At 41.8% G+C, this 21,653-nt stretch overlaps 1 protein-coding gene across 7 annotated transcripts in view; it reads right to left on the bottom strand.

Annotated features, from left to right (window-relative positions):
• LOC137563885 (uncharacterized) overlaps positions 1–21,653 on the bottom strand; it is a 348,893-nt gene that overhangs the window by 82,529 nt on the left and 244,711 nt on the right. For all 7 annotated transcript variants that reach the window (XM_068276935.1, XM_068276936.1, XM_068276937.1 and 4 more), the window contains one exon: positions 8,603–8,673. In XM_068276935.1, coding sequence (XP_068133036.1) covers positions 8,603–8,673 — 71 coding nt within the window. The remainder of the gene's footprint in view (positions 1–8,602; positions 8,674–21,653) is intronic.

Below are 21,653 nucleotides of genomic sequence, written 5' to 3'. Positions count from 1 at the left end.
GGCCACTCTAGAAAAGTTATAAAAAGACGGAGATAAGCATAGTGAATTGAGGTCATTGTCTCTTAACTGGCTGTATTGTTTTACAAACAGAGAACTGTGATTCCTAGACGTTATTGCATACTACTTTAGCATGTATCTACTTAATGTACAAGTCCAAAATAGCAGTTTTGTTCACTATGTTCATTGCCCACCCTAAAAGAATTACCTTCATTTCATTCCATTTTGATATTTTCGCCCATAGTGACCGTTTCATATTGCGAACTAGATGTCATATTATGAATTTAGAGCATATTTACCAGAGTGCTGCTCTCATACACAATGCCTGTCACACTCTGTTTGCATTGGCATGTACCAGGTGGTGATGTCAGCCTATCTCCCATGCAGGTGAGTGAGCGGGCAGGAAAAACGGGACAGGGTTGCCAGCCAGGGATTGGGAGGCCCAGCATTGTAATGGGCAAATGTCTTGCAGTGCAGTTTGGTGGGCGAATGGCAAACTCATGAGCAAATGTTCGGGGACATGTGGGCTTGTGAACCCACAAAACCTGACATAAATGCAGGTGTGCTAACACATTCACCATAGCGAACCACCAGCCCCCCCCCCCAAAACCCCCCCCCCCCCTGATTTTATTGAGTTACCGGTATATAAAGTTGTGCCTTTAAGTGAGTCATTATTTTACCGTGCTATAGAACAATCAATTTGATGTGAAATCAGGAAACAGAACGCACTGAAAGGTTTGACTAAAGGATATGAATTATGTTTTGTTTTTTCTTATATAACAAAACTTGTGCATTTCAGAGTCAGCAGATTATTGTAAATGAGTAAAGTACATTTAAACCGGTAATCCAGGCTGCTCATTTTTGTAACCTTATCTTTCCATTCAAAAACATTTGTTTTTCAGTCAACACAGGTGCACCAGCTTGCAGAGAAGTTCAATACGATAGGCTCTATACAAGCTGGTATTACAAACAGAAAGCTAATCTTATTGTTTTCTGTCAGTGAGCCTATAGCTGCACACTGAACATACTAAGTGAATAGTAAAGTCAAAGAATGGACTCAGCTAAAGAGTGAACTTACCCAAAGTTTAAATAGCGATATATGCAGCTCGTCATATGACTTGCTAACTCGCCACACTACAAATCACATAATGGAAAATCAAAATCACATTTTAATATTTGTATCCCTAACACAGGTTTAGGGAATTTCTATGCAGTTTTTAGGTAACGCTGAACACTAATAAGCTAGTAACACGTAAATTGGACAGTATGCACTACCAAGGGCTCAACTAGGAATTCTGGTCCCTCCAGCAACATTTTGGTTAGCTCCCCCCCAGTGTTAAGTGGAGGCCCACATTTTAGCCCCTCCCCTTCCTGTAGGGTGGCCCAGGAGCCAGGGGGGGGCACTGACTTGTTGCAGAGAGCAGTAGCAAAGTGTCATTCTTTGCTTGCTTTCAGCGGTGGGACAGGCCTTCCTCACTCCTCCTCAGTGTAACTCCCCAACATGCAACCTATCTCCATGCGGCTCCCATCTCTGCAGGTCATGTGACCTGCATCAGCTGACAAGTTGAGAGGCTGCACAGTGTCTGGCTATTTGAAAGAGAATCGTGAGTAGGACCTGCCCTGCCACCAGAAGCAGGTAAATTATAATTGTATAGGTTTTCCTCAGCGCTGTTATCACCCCAATCCTGTAGTTCCAGCCTGTAGCCATCCAGTGCTCAACAAGGGTACATAGTGTCCACCACCACAGGACAAACAATATGCTAGGCTTAATAGGATTTTTTGTAACAGGGGTTCAAATTTTATTCCAGTATTTACAAAGATTAAAAGATTAAGACAAAAACAACTTACATTGTGGGCCCATGCACACTGGACCCAACTGCATACATGTAGCTCATAAGGTGTCTGCACTGAACTTAATCAAAGTGCACCTTAGCATATACAAATGGTATGTTTCAGAGATAGCCCGTCTCTCCTTTCCCTACCAGGTTTCGGCTCTATGCCGTCATCAGGGGATATACCATTTGTATATGCTAAGGTGCATTTTGATTAAGTTCAGTGCAGACACCTTATGAGCTACATGTATGCAGTTGGGTCCAGTGTGCATGGACCCACAATGTAAGTTGTTTTTGTTTTAATCTTTTAATCTTTGTAAATACTGGAATAAAATTTGAACCCCTGTTACAAAAAATCCTATTAAGCCTGGCATATTGTTTGTCCTGTGGTGGTGGACACTATGTAAACTTGTTGAGCACTGGGTGGCTACAGGCTGGAACTACAGGATTGGGGTGATAACAGCGCTGAGGAAAACCTATACATTTGTTGCAGTTCTACTTTGGATCGGAATTTACCTCTGGCAGCTATTTTGACAACAAGCAGAGGGTACCGCTTCACTGTGCTGAGTGGGACAGTGCAGGAACACGAGCAGCCAAGCTCAGTAAACAGACGAAGAAAAGGAAGGTCCGCACCAATGTCTCCACTTCCAATGACTTTATTCAGGACGTATCCAGTTACAGGTAATAGCACTTGACTGACATGTTTCGGACTCCAGGTCCTTAATCATAGTCATTTCATGGCTCAGTGAGTGCAGGTTAAAAAGAGAGAGGTAGTGGGAGGCGGGGCATGGCCCAACCCATCCTGGGGAGGGAACAAATCACTCGTCACATCCCACCAAAAACTACCAACTCACTAGAAATATAAAAAAAATGTATAAAACCAAACACTTACACAATTAAAATACAAGAAGCCAGCAAACAAACAAAAAAAAAAAAAAATCAATCAATTAAGACATTTGTACAGCTTAAATGAATGAGGAGTAACACACCAGCCATTAACAGAAAATGGCATGCACCAATGGGATCAACAGATGGTTTGCTATAAATGTTGAGCACATTAATTACAATATGAGATAATGTCCAGATTAATTGGAATATACCTCCCCTTAGCCCGTGACCAAAGATCACCTCCCCGTTTTGGGCAAAAAAAACCCTCTCTATTCCGTGGAAGGAGAAACCCGACATGTCCCCACCATGTACCTGCCGGTAATGTTTGGCAACATTGGAGATATTCTGATCATATAAATGTGCACTTCCAACTTGTAACTATTGTGCACTACATACTAGGACCCAATTTGTGGAGTCAGTGCACAATGGCTACAAATCTACTATCAAGCACTTTATTAACTGTGGTTCCAAAAATGTTATTTACTTGGTGACATGCCGAGTATGCTCTCTCCAATATGTGGGCTGCACCACCAGACCACTCAGAGCCAGGGTGTCTGAACACTTTTTGGGAGCAGGCTGGTCCACTCAGAATATCTCCAATGTTGCCAAACATTACCGGCAGGTACATGGTGGGGACATGTCGGGTTTCTCCTTCCACGGAATAGAGAGGGTTTTTTTGCCCAAACGGGGAGGTGATCTTCAAGCCCTGATTCGCAAGAGGGAGGCACTCTGGATCTTCCGCCTTGGCACCAGGTCACCCAAGGGTTTAAATGCCAGGTGGGACTTGGCTTTGGTCACGGGCTAAGGGGAGGTATATTCCAATTAATCTGGACATTATCTCATATTGTAATTAATGTGCTCAACATTTATAGCAAACCATCTGTTGATCCCATTGGTGCATGCCATTTTCTGTTAATGGCTGGTGTGTTACTCCTCATTCATTTAAGCTGTACAAATGTCTTAATTGATTGATTTTTTTTTTTTTTTTGTTTGTTTGCTGGCTTCTTGTATTTTAATTGTGTAAGTGTTTGGTTTTATACATTTTTTTATATTTCTAGTGAGTTGGTAGTTTTTGGTGGGATGTGACGAGTGATTTGTTCCCTCCCCAGGATGGGTTGGGCCATGCCCCGCCTCCCACTACCTCTCTCTTTTTAACCTGCACTCACTGAGCCATGAAATGACTATGATTAAGGACCTGGAGTCCGAAACATGTCAGTCAAGTGCTATTACCTGTAACTGGATACGTCCTGAATAAAGTCATTGGAAGTGGAGACATTGGTGCGGACCTTCCTTTTCTTCGTCTATTTTGACAACACCTATGTGAAGCGCTTGATTAATCTCTCTTGAATTCAACATAGGTAAATTATAATTGCAACAAGTCAGTACAGGAGTAGCCCACTTTAGCCTCAGGCTCCCCACGGCAGCTAAGGGACTATTATTTAAACACTACTGATCACTACTAGCTATAAGCTAACACGTACATATGTAATCGGCGCCGGGAGACTTGGGTGCAGGATACAGCTGGTATGGCTTATCCTGCTGCTGCACAAGTCCTGGCGATGTTAATTACTATTCCCCCTTTAGGTCCACGTGGATAGTGGGGAATCATATAATTAGTCTGCGTATAAGAGGCGCCCCAAGGTGGTAGCTTTAATGTTCTCAACTCGTAACAAAGCAGCTACTGCAAAGGCGTATCCTTCTCACCACATGTAATATATAACAGTCACTCAGTAGCGCTATGTGGTCCACATCAGGTTGCTACCATATACTTCTTCCACCTCCAGAGATCCCAAATAGGTTCTTTAAATACCTAGATGTGCAACTCAGTGCACAAGAAAACATGAAAGGGAGTCTCTCAGTGGAAAGTTCAGAAGACACTTTTGAGTATCCCCTGATGACAGCGGAAGGACGAAACTAGTCGGGACAAGAGCGGGCAATGCTGCATATCTGATCGTAAGTATTTTTGCCGAGTACCACAATGAGTGGGAAGTGTATTTGCCGAGAGGGTCTCTACTGGAGTAGGACCCCCTGAATGTGAGTGTTATTAGCTGCATTCTTGAAAATGCTTACTCAAATAAAAGTGTCTTCTGAACTTTCCACTGAGAGACTCCCTTTCATGTTTTCTTGTGCACTGAGTTGCACATCTAGGTATTTAAAGAACCTATTTGGGATCTCTGGAGGTGGAAGAAATATATGGTAGCAACATGATGTGGACCACATAGTGCTACTGAGTGACTGCTATATAATGATATAATTCGGCTTCCAGCTATAGCTGGAGGCCGAATTATAGTGTTTTAAAATGTAACTTCTGCACCGTCTCCTGACGGCACCGAAGTTACTTAGTGTGCGCCGCTATAGCCATAATTTCTATTACGGCCTATGGTGGCTCCGGCTGTGCCCAAATCTCCTGCCCTGAATACAACTGCTCCGAAGCTATCTGCTTCCAGGTTATGGATCACTGATGAACAGGTCTACATGGCTTGAAAATAAATGAAATGTTAGGCTATCATTATAATTAGATTGTGATTGGATAAATAAATCAATCTTATTGACAATCATGGAGTGCGGGTACTCTACACTAAGGGCCCGTTTCCACTAGTGTGGAAATCGGACCGAATCAGCCGTTTCCCGGCAGGCAAATGGTGCGGGGATACTCTGCTATAGGGGATAAGGCTGCTGCTGTCCGAATCGCTTGCCATAGCAAGCATTGGCCAACATTGCAGCATTTTTCCGTGCGAGTGGCAGTGAATCCCATAGCTGTGCATGGCACGGCTTCCAGGATTCGGCTGCGTAATTGCTGAACAGGTAGTGCCGCTGCGCGTCTCGTAGGTCACACGGCAGCTAGTGGAAATGGGCCCTCACACATTCTGCCCATTGAATGTCTCAGAAAAAATTGTGTTTGATGTGTATTATGGTTCCTTGGACCTCACACATGTGAATGCCCATATTCCCAGATGTAATTCCCAAACCTCTACTGAAATGATACGTGAACATTTGGGCAACTGCATGTACTTCATTTTTCTGTTGCAGAAACAACATTCACAAAAGTACCTCTTAAGCAGTGTACTCATGTGAGATTCTGATCTGTCAAAACAATCACAAATGATTATTTCAGATGACAATCTAATGTGTGTACAGGTGTGTGTCCCCCGACATCAGCTCCTCCTTCTTGGCAAGTACAGAGATGAACTGAAGTGTTTTTCAACAAAAGCTTAACGTCACCTAAGGTTATCAATACTCTTGTTTACCCATTTTATGTTTCTCTCAAGCTGTGTCTGTGTCCACCCTGCAAACCTGGATAACTACTCCATGGGAGCAGCCATGTTACAAAAAGTACGGTAACAAGGTTGAGCACTTGTCCATTACACACTCCTAATCTGTGTTAACTCCTTGCTAAGACTAGCTGTATGGTGACCATACAAGAGCTGATCCTGTACTTGGCTGCAGTGACTGGGAATGATAAATGACCTGTGAAGGCTAAATAGCTTTTTCACTTTCGCCCAGCTTACAGAATTATTTCACCTTCAAGAGGCCATTACTGAAGCATTGCATAATGAAGATACATTAGGTAGGATTGCACATTCCTTCATAAGACACATGCTAGATTTTCAGAACCTGAAATGATCATTCACAATTGTTTCAGGTGACAATCTAGCATGAGTGTCACCTCCGGATCTATTTACAATGGGGTCCCTGGATAAATTATCCTGGGGGCCCCCTGACAGACATGCCCCCCCCCCACACACACACACACACACACAGACCTGAGCCACCCCTTCCCTAAAGTAGCATTAGGGTCCCCTTTGATTATTCCAAATTCCCCCATAGGGCCCCTGAACTGGCTGCCTTGCCCCCCAGGTGCCCCCCCAACTTACCTGTTGCTCCTGGGGCCCCTGCAGAGTTTGGCAGAGTAGCGTCTCATCTGTCCCGGGGGGTATGCTGGTTCTCTGTCAGTCTGTGCTTCCTGTGTTCATCCACTGCTGGCTGCATCTACTCTGTGACCCGCTGCATGGTATTATGTAATAACATGCGCCAGGTCACAGAAGACAGGAGTGCACAGAGCCACAAAATGGCAGAGAAGGGAGCATGGCGGGACAGGCGAGATGCTACCCACGCCGGAAGACTCAACAGTGGTGTTGAGGAGCAACAGTTAAGTTGGGGGGAGAACTAGGGGGCCCAGCAGATGCCGGGGCCCAGGAGCAATGGGCCATGATGACTGTAGTGGTTGCCGTCATTAGCAGCCTTCCTTTCAAGCATCAACTATACTTGATAATACTTGGCCATTCACGTTTAAAGATCTCACAGCAGCTCTTTCTTTTTTCCTGCTCTACAAAACAGAATGAGCTGCTCAGCAGAAATCCCAGCAGCACATCTGTACACTGATACAAGGTAAACTTTCTACTGAAGAGATCATGAAAGATTATTTCAGGCAGCGTTTATACCACATATCTACATATAGGTCAGAGGAATCAACTAGAAAAATATTTCCAATCCATCAGGTTAAAGCCCGGTACACAAAACCAACTTTGATTGGGCAATGAATTTTACCACCTCCGTGTAGCATGAGCACCAACAGATTGTGCATACTATGAACAGATTGTGTAGGTAAGCTCTCATACTACAGCAGAGTCCCAGTTATCCAGAACTCAACTAACCAGAAGTCTCAACCAACCAGCACAAATCTCCAGCAGTACTCAGTGGTGAGGCCAACTTCTTAGGTTTTTTGAAGGCTCAGCTGTGCTTACAGATTGAATTACATGGCCCTCGTAAGGTTAATATACTTCCAACTACTGTATTTTAACATTCAATACAGAGTTAATGGTATGTATAAAGAGTCGGGGATTGTACTGTATTAACTAGGCCTATTTTTAACATTGAGTCTCAAGCAACCAGACAGCACACTTATCCGGCATTGATAATGGGGACTTTGCTATACATGGAAGTGGTAAAATTGGCCGATCCTTGGCCAAACAAAATTGGATGTGTGTACCAGGCTTAATTCTTTAGTATCACTGGATTCCATTAGGTTACATCAGTTCAACTCTATCTACTGGCTGTCAGCCAAACATCAGCACTAAAATCATGTCTATCATTGGACAATTTATCTTGGTTCTGGGTACCTTAACAGAAGTCTAATTTAAGTTCTCTTCATAATAATCCCTCTGCCAATGAGAACAGATGTTATGCAAGCCCTATTCACTGAATAATCACACTGATTACATACTTTGCATTAATTATATTGCTGATTATCTGAAATGATTTGGAATAATCCCATTTCTTTTCGTGCTTCTCAATAGCAATTAGCACTGTGAATGCATAACGATAACACACTTAATTCTCAATATATTATATTAAAACCAAAAAAAGGCAAACCTGAAAAAAATAATAAAAAAATAAAATAAAAAAAGCTATGTGGTTTTGTCAAGCATTACAAGCATAAAGGTGCTTTTCTTCCAACAAAGAATACTAAATCCGTGACCATAATTCCGTTATGAATGGTTATTAAAGAGCGGCTGAAGACAATTCTCCTTCTTTGTCGCAGCTATTGTTTATTAAATTCGGGCTAATCAAATTGCAGATTCCGTGAGTACTGTATTAGTCATCCCCACTCCTTTTAATTTGTTTAATGGCCTCTCTTTTTTGTGTGCGTCTTCTAAATGGCTGTGCATCGCTCAGGCTCACGACATGTAAATAAAGAATGGATTGGGGAACAGCTCTACAGAAAAGAATAAAGCGTGCCTCCATTCTAAAGTTACATTTGATGTTGGAGTAATTCATGGGACGTGTACCACAAGCAGTGGTGCTTATTATTTCTACAGACATAGGAGGAGTGGAGGGGGAGGGGACAGGAGGGGGAAAGAAAAGGAGACTGAATTTACACTTACCGCTTCAAAAGCCCTTTTATACTCGGCCAACTTCTCCTGGCTGAAGATGCAGTATTTTGCCAAAAAGTCGACTAAAAGAGAGGACAAAAAGTATGCAATAACTAATAAAGGAAGCCTTCTTTCGCTTGCATTTTGTTTTACATAAAGACATCCTTTTGCAGTACAGAGTTCATTATGAGGACAGCAATTCAGACTGTAATAGGGAATTACTGCCCCTTTAGGACATCATTTCAGTTTGGGTTTGCAGGGAAGCCTTTTCACCTGGTGGGGGGCACCAAGTCAGTTCAGCTAAAGAAAGATGATTTAGCAGAGCACATAAAAAGCAGCTTTCAAAAATTAAGTTTTTAGTTTATTTTGTTTGTTTGTTATTTTTTACTTGTTTCTATAGCACAAAAGTAGTATAAATGTCTCCTAGGGAATTGCTAAGGGATACTGACAGTGTGGCTTCCTTGCTTGTGTTCCTCTACAATCAGAAATGACATATATGTCTCAAGGCCAGTAAGTTATTGAGCTGGTCTCTGGCCTCATATGTACATCTCTGGCCAGTGATAAATTGGCCATAGTTTATACAAGTTCAAGCACACCTGAAGCTAAAAAAAACCCTTATGATATAATAAATTGTACGTGTAGTACAAATGATAAATAGAACATTGGTCACAAAGAAAAAAAAAGTCTAATTTTTGTTTTCAGTTATCTATCTTTTTTTATAACATTGCATCGTAGTGTCACAGTTGCAGTTTTAAAAAGACATTCTGGGGTTGAGTCACTAAGACAAATAGCATGCCTCATCAGAGTTAACATGTCTTATTAGAGTTAACAAACTGTATCAAAGTTAGCATGCCTTATCAGAGTAGCATAGCGAGCGCTACGAACTTATGCCTGATAATTGGCGATGATGAGAGCTCCACTCAGCCTGCCTTGAGCCCCTGCAGGTTCAATCACTTTAAAGGACATTATCCCCGCACTTTGATTGGCCCAATAGGCTGCCTGTCAAGTTTCCTGTCAAGTGACAGGCAGCCTATTGGGCCAATCAAAGTGCGAAGATAATGTCCTGTAAAGTGATTGGACCTGCAGGGGTTTAAGACAGGACGAATGGAGCTCTCGCCATTGCCAATTAGCAGGCATAAGTTCGTAGCACTCACTATGCAACTCTGATAAGAATGTTAACTCTGATAAGGCATGTTAACTCTGATAAGACGTGTTAACTCTGACAAGGCATGCTATTTGTCTTAGTTAATCAAGCCCTCTGTCTTTTAAGCTATAAAACAAAGCAGAAATAATGACCCTTTGAACTTTCCTGCAGTAAAACCTTATCTCAAGCTGTCTTTCACTGTTTCATGGGTGTTTAAGTGTTTCAGAAAACCAGATTGTATTCAACCAATTTGGGTTGAATAGCTCAAAGAAGTTCTTTTGCATAGATAACAACTAAAGTTTTTTTTAACTTTTCCTGTATTGGAAAAAAAAATATGAGACTCTTTTCTTTGCAACTAATGTTCTATTTCTTAGCTGTACTACAGTTCATTATCTCCTAAATGTATTTTCGCTTCAAGGTTTGCTTTAAGGCCACCTCCCCACATGTGCGCTGGGTGCAACGCAGGCGGCCATAGCAATGCACTACACTTGTCTTGCTCTGTGATGCAGTGTAGATCCCATTCATTTAGGCTAAGTTTACAATGGGGAGCGGTGCTGCGTTCCCTGTAAAAACTGAAATGCAACAAAGGGGAAAAGTCGCATTGCAAGTTATGTGTGTGTTGAGTTGCATACAGTAAGGCAATGAAAGTATGCTGCGATAAAAATAATGTTACGTATACTTCATTTTGTTTACAGCTTTTTACTTTCCTGACACAAAGTAAAAGAATATATCTGAATGCATTCTGTACCCAGCAAAACCGCAGCATGTGAGCCTAGTGCCAGTAAGCAAGATCCTATTCATTCCCATTTTAATACAGAACCCGAATATACAACCTCATTTACCCCCAAAAATGGTGATGTTGTTTAAATTGTGTTGATAATCAACAAGAATGTGAATATATACAATTCACGTAACCCTATGTTTTTTCAGAAGATAGAGAGACAATTAAAAAAATTATTATTCTAAACGTGCTTATTTTGAACTTGATTCAAGCAGCATGTTTGTGGTGCATGTTTACCTCCTGTTTTGTTACCAACACTCTTTAAGGGCTCGTTTACAGGTGCGATGTGACATTCTGGACGAGGTACACTTACATCTCCAAAGTGCCTGGTTGGGGCAGTGCTATGTTCCTCTGTAGAAGAATTTACAAGTTGTTCAGAAAAGCGCTGCAAACGTTTTTCCCCGGGCGCTAACACTTGTGAAAACCTGCATCGGGTGGAAACATTTTCAATGAGCTGTCAGATCTAATGTTTATTTGGCCTGCGGGTAGTATCCAAAATCTGGAGTTGAAACGGGGCCTTAGTGTTTGGAAATTGAGGAGACCAACAGGTGTAGTTTTGTAAGTGAGATGAAATCCCATTTTTGACAAATATGGGGTTGCAGCTGCTCAACAGGGGCTCTATTGTTGTATTTTGGGTTTCATAATGTTCAAAATGTTATCAGTGAGCGGCAGATCTGAAATGCAAACAAGCCAGTTCAGCACCCAAACGCTTTTATTACCAAGTTATGCTGATATTGTTATATGCAGTTTGACTTTGTCTTGTTGAAATAAGCTGGGCTTTCCCGGAAAAAGGTGTCATCTTGAAGGCAGCACATGTTGCTCCAGAACACGTCCCCGAGCATTAATGACAGAGAGCTGGATCATCTACAAGGCAATTCTAGAGCCTGGAGAGAGTCTAGGGGCCTGGCGGATGCTAGCCTCCCAAAAAAAATCAGTCAGGTGACCATGAGTGGTGGGGAAAAAAGTGCTATCTTGCCTAGGGCCCCATTTCATCTTAATCCTTTTCTGATTAGTGGTGCGCATAGGCCATTTCCATGTACACTTTCACTATCACTGTTTCTGAAGACCAAAAACTAAAAGGAGTTTTTACAGTCCAGTCTGAAAGAAATGAGCGCATGAGGCATAAAGCATCCAATTCACATTATGAAGACCTAACTGCAAACATAGTGGTGAAGAAAGAACATTTTGTTCCAGTATTACAAAAAAAATCTTACGGATCGCTTGGACTATCTGCCATGTTTGTTCAAAAATAAGAAGAGAGTCATAAGGAATTATCATAAAAAAAAGTCTGCTGCAATAAAAATTGTTATGAACAATAAAAGGCAAAACAAGACTGGCAAAAAGCACTAAGAACTATAAAGATGCTGCATAGGGCAACATGGTACTGCATTATGATATTTTTTTTTTTAAGAAACATATACAACTCCTACAGTTCAGGAAACGTACAAGTAGGAACAAACACAACTTTCTATCCTTTTCTCATGGTGAAAAGCTACACCATAGGGGTGGATTCAATAAGACTGCAACAAGCTGTGGTACTTGGCACATTGCTGTTGGGTATTGAAACTTATGCATGGGTGATGCATTAAAGTTATGTGAGCTTTAGTTCATGTGCGAGTCGATGAGTCAGCACAGCTGGCCGAGCCACTTGGCTCAGATACCACAGATCAGGAAGTCTTCCAAAGCCCTGAGTATACCGAGCTCCATGGAAAGTAAAAAAAAAACAGCACAGGGTTCCCCCCTCCCCAAGAGATATCCGAGACTCATCCACCAGCTGTAGGTGATAAAGAGCATATAGAAATTTAAAATATGGGGGTCCCCCTCAGCTGGGTTCACCAGCTCCTTTAGCTGTTAGCCATGGGGGGGGGGGGGGGGAGAGTGTCTTACTGGCAGCGGTTACACTGCAAATCCACCTTGCAAAGTACCACACACACTGCTAGTGAGCTCTGGATCTCTTTAGACAACCCCCTTCGACTTGGTGTGGTGCCTAGTAATAAGGATTGTGGTTTATGGTTTCATTCGATCACCCATAAATCAGAGGAATCGGATATAGCCTCAACCCAGCTAAACCGTACAGGGGTTTCTTGAGACCTCTTAAACATTTTGCCAAAATGTAAAAATAAAACACAACAGCCAGATCTACCTCCACACCCCTGACATATCCACCACTACCATGGACAAGGTTTCCTCCTGCCTATCAGCCATCTCCTCCTGGATGTCTGCTAGGTTCCTGAAACTAAATCTAGACAAAACAGAATTTATGATCTTCCCACCCCGGTCATGCCTAAACCTCCCAGATGTGCATGCCACTATTAACCACACTACCATTCACCCTACTTCTCAAACCCACTGACTGGGTGTCACCCTGGACTCCGCACTCTCCTTCACTCCCCACATCTAAAACCTCACAAAGTCCCGCAACTTCAACCTCCATATCGTCTGCAAGATAGGCCCTTTCCTGACCTCTGCCACCACCAAACTCCTAATCCATGCCCTCATAATTTCCCACCTTGACTACTGCAATGCCCTTCTGTCTGGTCTCCCTATGACCCGAATTGCCCCGCTGCAGTCCATCATGAATGCAGCAGCCAGAATTATCCACTCCTCCCATCGCTCCACCGCGGCGGCTCCCCTCTGTGAATCCCTCCGCTGGCTTCCAAATAAGTCCATAATCAGATTCAAGATACTGTCTGACTTACAAATCTGTCCACTAAACCTGTCCAACCTACATTTCCGATCTCATGCAGAGGTACACATCTAGCCGCTCACTCCGCTCCTCCAATGAACTTCGCCTGACCGCCTCCTGCATCACCCAGTCCCATGCAAGCCTCCAGGACTTCTCCAACACTATGGAATTTCATACCTCCACACATTAGGGCAGCCCCCTCCTTCAATATCTTCAAGAAGGCCCTCAAAACTCACTTTTTCACTGTAGCCTACCACCCCTCACAAGTGCTCTAAGCCCGCAGCTGAATTCTGGTCCCTACCTTTCGCGTCCCTACCTCTCACTCTAGATTGTAAGCCTTCGGGCAGGGTCCTTTTCCTTTTGTGTCCTACCTGATCATGCACCTCCATTACTGTGCACCCATGCTATGTATTTGAGTGAACGCAACTTGCCTTATCTCCATGCTCCCATCCAGTGACTGACTAAGCATTACCTTGTACTCATACTGTGCTGCGTGATCTAGTTTTTCTTGTATTCCTGTATTATCATATTGCTGTATGTGACCCCTAAATATTGTCTGTAACCTAAACTAATGTCCAGCGCTGCGTAATATGTTGGCGCTTTATAAATACAATAAATAAATAAACCCCCATAGGTATACTATTTTACTGTATTAACCCACTATTTTTTATAGGATTTAAATCTTTCATGTTGATTCCAGTCTTGTTGATGTAATTGCAGAGTACCTAGAGGGAGGTTTACTGCACACTCCACTTATATGTATATATTTGTCTGGAGCTTTTGGCAACTTAAAGGACCAATATCATGAAAAAAGTAGGCAGTTAAAATCTGACAGAACCAACGGGTTTTAGACTAGTCCATCTTCTCAAGGGAGATTCTCAGGGTTTTCTTTGTATTCAACAGCATTTCCTAAACAGCAGTTTACCTGCCAAAATAGTAAGATACCAGCCGGCCTTCCTACTCACTTGTACACTATTTTGTCAGTTAGACTTTGGAACTGCTGTTCAGGAAATGCTGTTGAAAACAAAGAAAACCTTGAGAATCCACCATGAGGAGATGGACTGGCCCAAAACCTGTTCGGTTCTGTCCAGATTTTAACTGCCTACTTTTTTCGCGATAGTGGTCCTTTAAGTGTACTGTCTGTGTCGGCCACAGTGGGAAATTCAAATATGTTTTCTATGCATTATGACCAAGTACTGATCACTATATGCTGCAGCCAGATGAGAATAGTTGCTCAGTAACCAGAGCTTAATAAACTTTCTATGTTAATCAATAAACACTGCGCCACAGTTTAAATGAAAAAACTTAACCTAATTGCACCAGTATATGAGATCGCTACAGAAAGTCCAGTTCAGGAAAACTTCAAATATAAAATCACTGCTGCGTTCCTAAAATCTGTGCCTCCAACATAAGAATATAGTGACTTTGTTTCTTTGACCTGCAATAAAAGCTACACATAGGGTGATACCGTTCTGTAACACTAAACAAATCTCTTCAATTTGCATGCAAGCTCCACCAGGTGACAAATCACATCCGTGTTCAGTGCTCTCATTCAGTGCTCAATCCGTGACAATCCCCAACTGATGTATGCCAGAACGCTCACCAGATGTAGCCCACCTCAGGTTGCAGGTGGAGAATTCACTTTTGGCCCACTGCCAGTCAACTACCACAACTTCAGATCGTCACAAATCTTCATTTATTCCAGTAAAAACAGCTCCATAAAAAACATAAAAAGTAACATAGCGTAATCCTATCATACACAAGCTCCGGGCGCATCTACAATTGCACTTACGCGTCCCGGTGTTTAAGATCGCATGTAACAGCATCTTCTGCCAGTGCCCATTCGCCTGTAGTCTGGGAAGGATATCCGCGTGAAAACCGCTCCTGATCCTCCCTCTCGCCGTAGGGTATATGCCGCTGAACCTACTGCTCACTCCCGACCGGCCGGTCAACTTTCTATGTTACTATAAGTTCAGCTCCCTGCAGAGCAGAGAAAAAATGAGTGTTCTCTTTGCTTGCCACATCAACAGGGGCTCTGAAACAGAGTGGTAGATCAGTGTACAGATATCCCACCACCATTGCTGCTTTTACTTTGCAATCATTGGAAAGACAGTTACTCCCAATTAGGCAAGAAGAGCTTAGATTCTGGGACTGCACAGAGGCTCAAAAGTTAAGTGCCCAGATGAAGACTCACTTGAGTCCGCTATTTTCTACAACTCTGGATCTAACGGCATTGCATGCTTTGCGGTAAGCACCCAAGTCAACAGTGCCAAAGAAATGAAGGAGTTATATTTCACTTTTATCTATTCTCTGGGTAATAGCCAGACTCCCATTTAATCAAATGTTAGGATGAATAGAGGAGGTCAGGTTAATGGATTATATACATCTTACTATAACAGATTCCGTTTAGGCAAACTGAGTTGCGTGGTCAAACTCAAACTTAGCCGCTACACCATGAATCATTTAATCGGTTGTATTAATATTTGTTGTTAACTTGGAGACCACATGATATGTTTGTATTCTGTTTCCTAGATATCTTGTTACGGGTTTAAGCTGGTTTATATCAAATGCTTATTATATGCATAAAAGCAGGACTATTATCATTGCATGTCTTGTTATTAAATGGACATTATGCCATTTGTTTTCAGACTATTATAACTGTGCTTTTCCTGGTTTGTTTTTTTTGTTTTCAAAAGATTTTATAGATAATAAGATATACACTCAACAAAGTCAAAATCACCATACTAATATTAGACTTAGGCAATTTGACATCAAAATAAGTCTATCCGGGGAAAAAAGATCAAAGCAAATAGTAGTATCAGCAGGTTGGACAGCTAGAGAAACATAAATATTAAGTACAATGTATATCTTTATCTCTCGTATAAACTTCCATAGTAGAAAAAGAAACGCAACAGGTATAGGTACAGTGGTAGTGTATGTCAGTATTAGGGCATCAACTTCCGAGCCAACAACCCAATTTGCTTGTTCCCACGTGGATAATCACTATAGCGGTTATTAGATACAAGACTCGGCATAACTACATGAAGTATAGTAACGGGCACACAAAATAACATTCACCTCATTTTAAGCTGTTGCTAGACCAGCATAGTCTGCAGATTCTTTGAAATGTGTCCATTGAGCCCAAACTATCGAAAATTTGTGTGTTCTATCTGATTTGATTGCTCTCAGCTTTTCCATTGTATAGATAAAATCGACTTTAGCTAGCCACTCGCCCATAGAGGGGATCCTTGCGGATTTCCACCAACGAGGGATTAGTACTTTTGCTGCATTAAGCAGATGGATCAGAAGGGAGTTCTTGTACGTTTTAAGCGCTAACTCATTGTGGTGTAAAAGGATGGTTAGCTTCTTGAAGGGAACCTGAAGAGATGAAATTTTAATCGACCATTTATGAACAAGTTTCCAAAAGGGAACTATTCTGAGACACTCCCACCAGATATGGTCATAATTGGCGGAGCTATGTTCACACCTCCAGCAGTTATCTGGATAGTCAGGTATGATTTTATGTAGAGCATCTGGGGTCTTATGCCACCTAGTAAGTATCTTATAATTTGCTTCTTAAATAGAAGTGTTTACTGAGCTCTTGTGGGCCAATATGAAAATGTTTTCCCAGTATAATATATTTCCGTCAACCTCTTCATTCATTTCCCACTTATCTGTGAAGGGAAGGGGTGTTTCTGGACTTAAATTTTCCAATGTTTTGTACATTAAAGAAACAGCATGCGGGACTTGTTCTCCCTTCTGACACACCTCCTCAAAGCCAGTTAAGCTCCTAGAGAAGGTTTGTTTATTGCCAGAGCTCATAATATAGGAACAGATTTGTCTAAAAGGCCATTTGGGAATAGTATGTTCTCCAAGCTTACCAGTGATTTTTTTTTGGGTGATAAATTCAATAATCTTACCCTCAAACTTCGGGGGAAAACCTCTAAAGAAATGTCCCTGGACCCCAGGCCCAAAATCAAGATTATACAGTATGCTTGTCAAAGGACTCAGCACAGACGAGATCTTATACCGTCTACACAATACAGAAAAATTATCTAGCATGCTCTTTATAAGCATGAAATCGTTTGTTATAGATTTTGCAGCTGGGTTTGGGATCCAAGGGACACATCTAACCGGTTGCCCCAGAATTTTCTAATCTAGATTAACCCATAGTTTAGCTTCACCATGGCACGTCCAATCAACAATCCTTGTCAATAGGCTTGCCCTGTAGTATCTTTAGAGATTGGGTACGGCTGCTCCACCCCTCTGTTTGGGCAAATGAAGGATAAATTTATTCACTCTGGGACTTTTTTTGCCCCAAATAAAGGAGCCAAGCTTACTTTGTAAAGCCGATAGAATTTTTTGGGGGAGCGTAATAGGGATGGCCTGAAGCAAGTACAAAATGCGAGGTAATATATTCATTTTGATCACCCCTATACGCCCAAACCAAGATAAAGTAAGACTTTCCCATTTTTTTTAGATCAGCTAGAATTGTTGTTTGGATCGCTAAGAAGTTCAGGTCAAAAAGCTTATTAATGTCTCTGGATAGTTTCACCCCAAGATAAGTAATAATATTTTTACTCCATTGCAAGGGGACCATATGTTTCAATTTCTCGACTATGTGTGTAGGAGTTGTAATATTTAGGACCTCCGATTTCGCCAAATTCATCTTAAATTAGAAAGTAATTCAAAGGATTTGAACTCCTCCAGAACTGCTTTTAGAGACACTTCGGGCTCTGACAGGAATAGTAAAATATCATCTGCAAAGGCAGCAATCTTAAAACAGATTTTCCCAACTCTTATCTCGTGTATATTCTCATTGTTATTGACATGTCTGATAAAGGGTTCAATTGATAAGATGAATATAAGTGGCGAAAGAGGACATCCCTGGCGGGTTCCATTTCTTAAAGGGAAAGAAGTAGAGAGACATCCATTGACTCTCACTTGCGCCGAGGGACTTGAATAGAGTACCAGAATTTTTTGTTTCATTGTAGACCCCACATTGATAAAATTGAGCATTTCACCCATATAATACCACGCTACTCTGTCGAAGGCCTTCTCCGCATCAACTGAAAGGAGAAGGCCCTCGACGTTTCGCTTCTGCATATACTCAATCAGGGTGATAGCCTTGGTCGTGTTGTCCCTAGCCTCACGGCCAGGGACAAACCCAACCTGGTCCTTCCCTATGAGGAGTGGGATGATTTGCAACAATCTGTTGGCTAAGACTTTGCTGTATAATTTTGTGTCAACATTTAAAAGTGAGATAGGTCTATAATGGGCACAGTTTGTATCGTCCTTCCCCTTCTTGGGGATTACAGTGATATGTGCTGACTGCATTTCTTTTGGTAGGGAGTTAATGTCTGTTATTTCATTCGCCATAGCCGTAAAGTGAGGAACTAAAATCGAGCTAAAAGCCTTATAGTAAGCGCCTGAGAACCCGTCAGGGCCTGGACTCTTATTTGGTTTGAGGGACTTTATAGCTGCGACCACCTCATCTTCCATAAAATCATCACCCCACTCCTCAATAACCTTAGTGTCGATTTTAGGCATCCCAGATTTCTGTAAAAAGAGTTTTATTTTGTTTAGTCTCATATCCTTCCCCATTTCTGAGTCTATCTGGGAATCTAAGGAGTAAAGTTCTGAATAAAATTCCTTGAACCTTTTTGCTATTTCCGGCGTTCTATGCAGCAGTTTGCCTTTAATATCTCTTATGGCTTTGATCTCGCCTCCCATCTGTCTCTCTCGCAAGGCTCTAGCAAGATATTTACCTGGCTTATTTCCAGCTTCATAGAAAATGCCAGTTCGAAGAGTAAATTCATCCTGAAAGCGTCTATCCAGAGACTTATTCAGTTTCGCCCTGACTTCCGCGATCCTTTGTAAGTTAGTGGAGGAAAAATTACTTTTATTTAATAATTCCAGTTGTCTTAACTCAGCTACCCATGCATCCACCTCCTCCCGTTTTCCTTTTCTCACTCGCGATAGTTCTGTAATCAATATGCCCCTCAAAGTGCATTTATGAGCTAGCCATATTGACCGTCTGCTGACATCAGGGGTAACGTTTTTTTCAAAATAGGCCTCAAGTTCTGTCTTTAATTTGAGATGAATGTGTTCGTCTGTCAGAAGCTGGGCAGGAAACCGCCATATAAAATCTCTATCATGTTTGATCCCTAAAGCCAAGGTAATAATCACCGGCGCATGGTCTGATCTCGTGCGAAGCTCAATTTTGGTGTCCAAAACTTTAGGGCGGTCTTGCTGAGAAACAAATAAATAATCTATCTTTGTCGCTTTATTGTGTAGAGCAGACCAAAATGTAAAGTCTTGGTCAGAGGGGTGATTAATTCTCCAGGCGTCAACTAGCCTCAACAAGGCTAGATTATGTTTTATTTTATTCAGCATTTTATATCTGGTCGAGGAGCGTCTGTCTGAAGTATCCAAGGCTGGATTCAAGGAGACATTAAGGTCGCCCCCTAGCACTAACATACCTTGCGAAAATGTCAGCAGACGGTCAGTTATGTCAGCCATAAAGGTCCCTTGGCCCTTGTTTGGAGCGTAGACAGCAGCTAAAGTCACTGGTTGATCATTCAATAATCCTTTTAAGAAAATAAACCTACCCTCATCATCGACTAAGCTATCTTTGAATTCCCACTTCACCCTTCTTGAAATTATAATGGATACACCTTTAATCTTGCCCTCAGAGGTAGAGAAATTATAGACATTTGGAAATTTCCTATCATAAAACAGGGGAATTCTGCCTTTTTGGAAGTGAGTCTCTTGTAAAAACAGTACATCACATTTATATCTAGAAACTTCAGAGAGTACCCACTTCCTTTAAAAAGGGGAGTTTAATCCCTGTGTGTTGAGCGACATAAATGAGACCTTATGTATCTTCCCCACCATAAGTGGGATTACTTTAAAACAATGAGTTCCCTTATTGAAGTCTAGCAACTACGAACACACTAGTTTGAATCAGAATAGAGCTACACAGTAAGGGTATTTAATACAGTACCCACTGAGATCGGGTTAGCTGGCACCAATACCTTAGATAAACACTTTATATATTTTACACTACCACTGAGTATTTTCGTAACAGAGTAGAGAAGCCGAAACACCTCTACGCTCAGACTGTGAGAATGTGACTCCTAAAACGTCCTGTTTTTTTTTTAATGATATGTTTTAACTAACTTAAAGAAAGAGAAGCTTGGGTTTCCAAGGAAACAAGATGGTTTCCACAACCACCCGATGAGTGGGCAGTAGGTCCCAGGCAAGCATCCTGACAGACAGCATGGTGACATCATGGTTGCCCTACCATGCAGGAGAGTGCTGGAGTGGAGCTCCTGTATGCAGAGTTACCATTGCAGAGGGACCCCAGAAGGCCAATTAATGGCAGATAAAAGAAGTCTTTTACTGCCAACTAAAGTCTGATTGAAATCTAGTAGGGCCAGTTTGCACTAGCGTTGTGGATGCGAGGCGTCATGCATCTTTCCATCGGCGGCTATGGGGAAGTGGATGTGTGCTGCGGAAAACTTCAGCATGCAATCCATAAATTCCCCGCATCGCATTGTGCCGGATCGCGTAGGTCAATTCGCATCAATGGAAACTATTCCATTGACGTGAATTGGTTGCAGTTTCTTTGGGTTGAGATGCTGTGCGGTTTCCGCATAGCAACACGTGTACTGGAAACAGGCCCTTACCAAAAACTAGAATAAATTGGCCAGACCTCCAATTCAATAATTTACTAGGAATGGTCGGAAATGCCGATTTCCGATTCTGCAGAAATTCCTATTTCCGCAAATGGCAATTACCAATTCTGCAGATTTTCAATTTTCCAGGAGTCTTCTTTTTTTTTACATTATTTGCATTCTCTAATCAGCCAAAAGCTTCCGAGTTGACTCAGAAGTATTGGACCAATCAGAACATGCAGAATGGTAATTGGAATACCACAGAAATTTTAGGCCAATCACGAGACTCAGAATACTCGGCAGTATCCAAGTCTCGTGATTGGTCCAAATATTAAAACAGCAATCCAATGTTCTCCAAAAAAATCTCTGATTGGTCCAATGCTTCAAAGTTCTGTGATTGGGCTAAAATTACCAAGTTGTGGTAAATCGGATTTCGGCAGAAATCCGATTTCCGTTTTTGGATTTCCGAATTCGGATCTGAAATGCTGAAATTTTAATTCTGCAGAATCTGAATGGGCATCCCTACAGTTTACTTGCTGATTAGAAGTGCTCTGTTCAGCAGATTTTAGAGGAATTTCCTAAGAATAAAAAAAGATTACAGAAGAACAATAAAATATATTTTGGATATCTAAATTGTCATTGAAGTCTTGAGAGGAAAATAATCAAAACCAACAGTCAACAAAACCATGGGGTATCTTTACTCTCCTCTGAGTGGCACTAATCTACAAGAGTTCACTGTCCTCCTGCTTTCATATAATCCTTTAAAATGATTA

This window comes from Hyperolius riggenbachi, chromosome 3 (genome assembly GCF_040937935.1).
Source record: "Hyperolius riggenbachi isolate aHypRig1 chromosome 3, aHypRig1.pri, whole genome shotgun sequence".
NCBI classification, from domain to species: domain Eukaryota; kingdom Metazoa; phylum Chordata; class Amphibia; order Anura; family Hyperoliidae; genus Hyperolius; species Hyperolius riggenbachi.
This window is presented reverse-complemented; position numbering and strand designations above follow the sequence as displayed.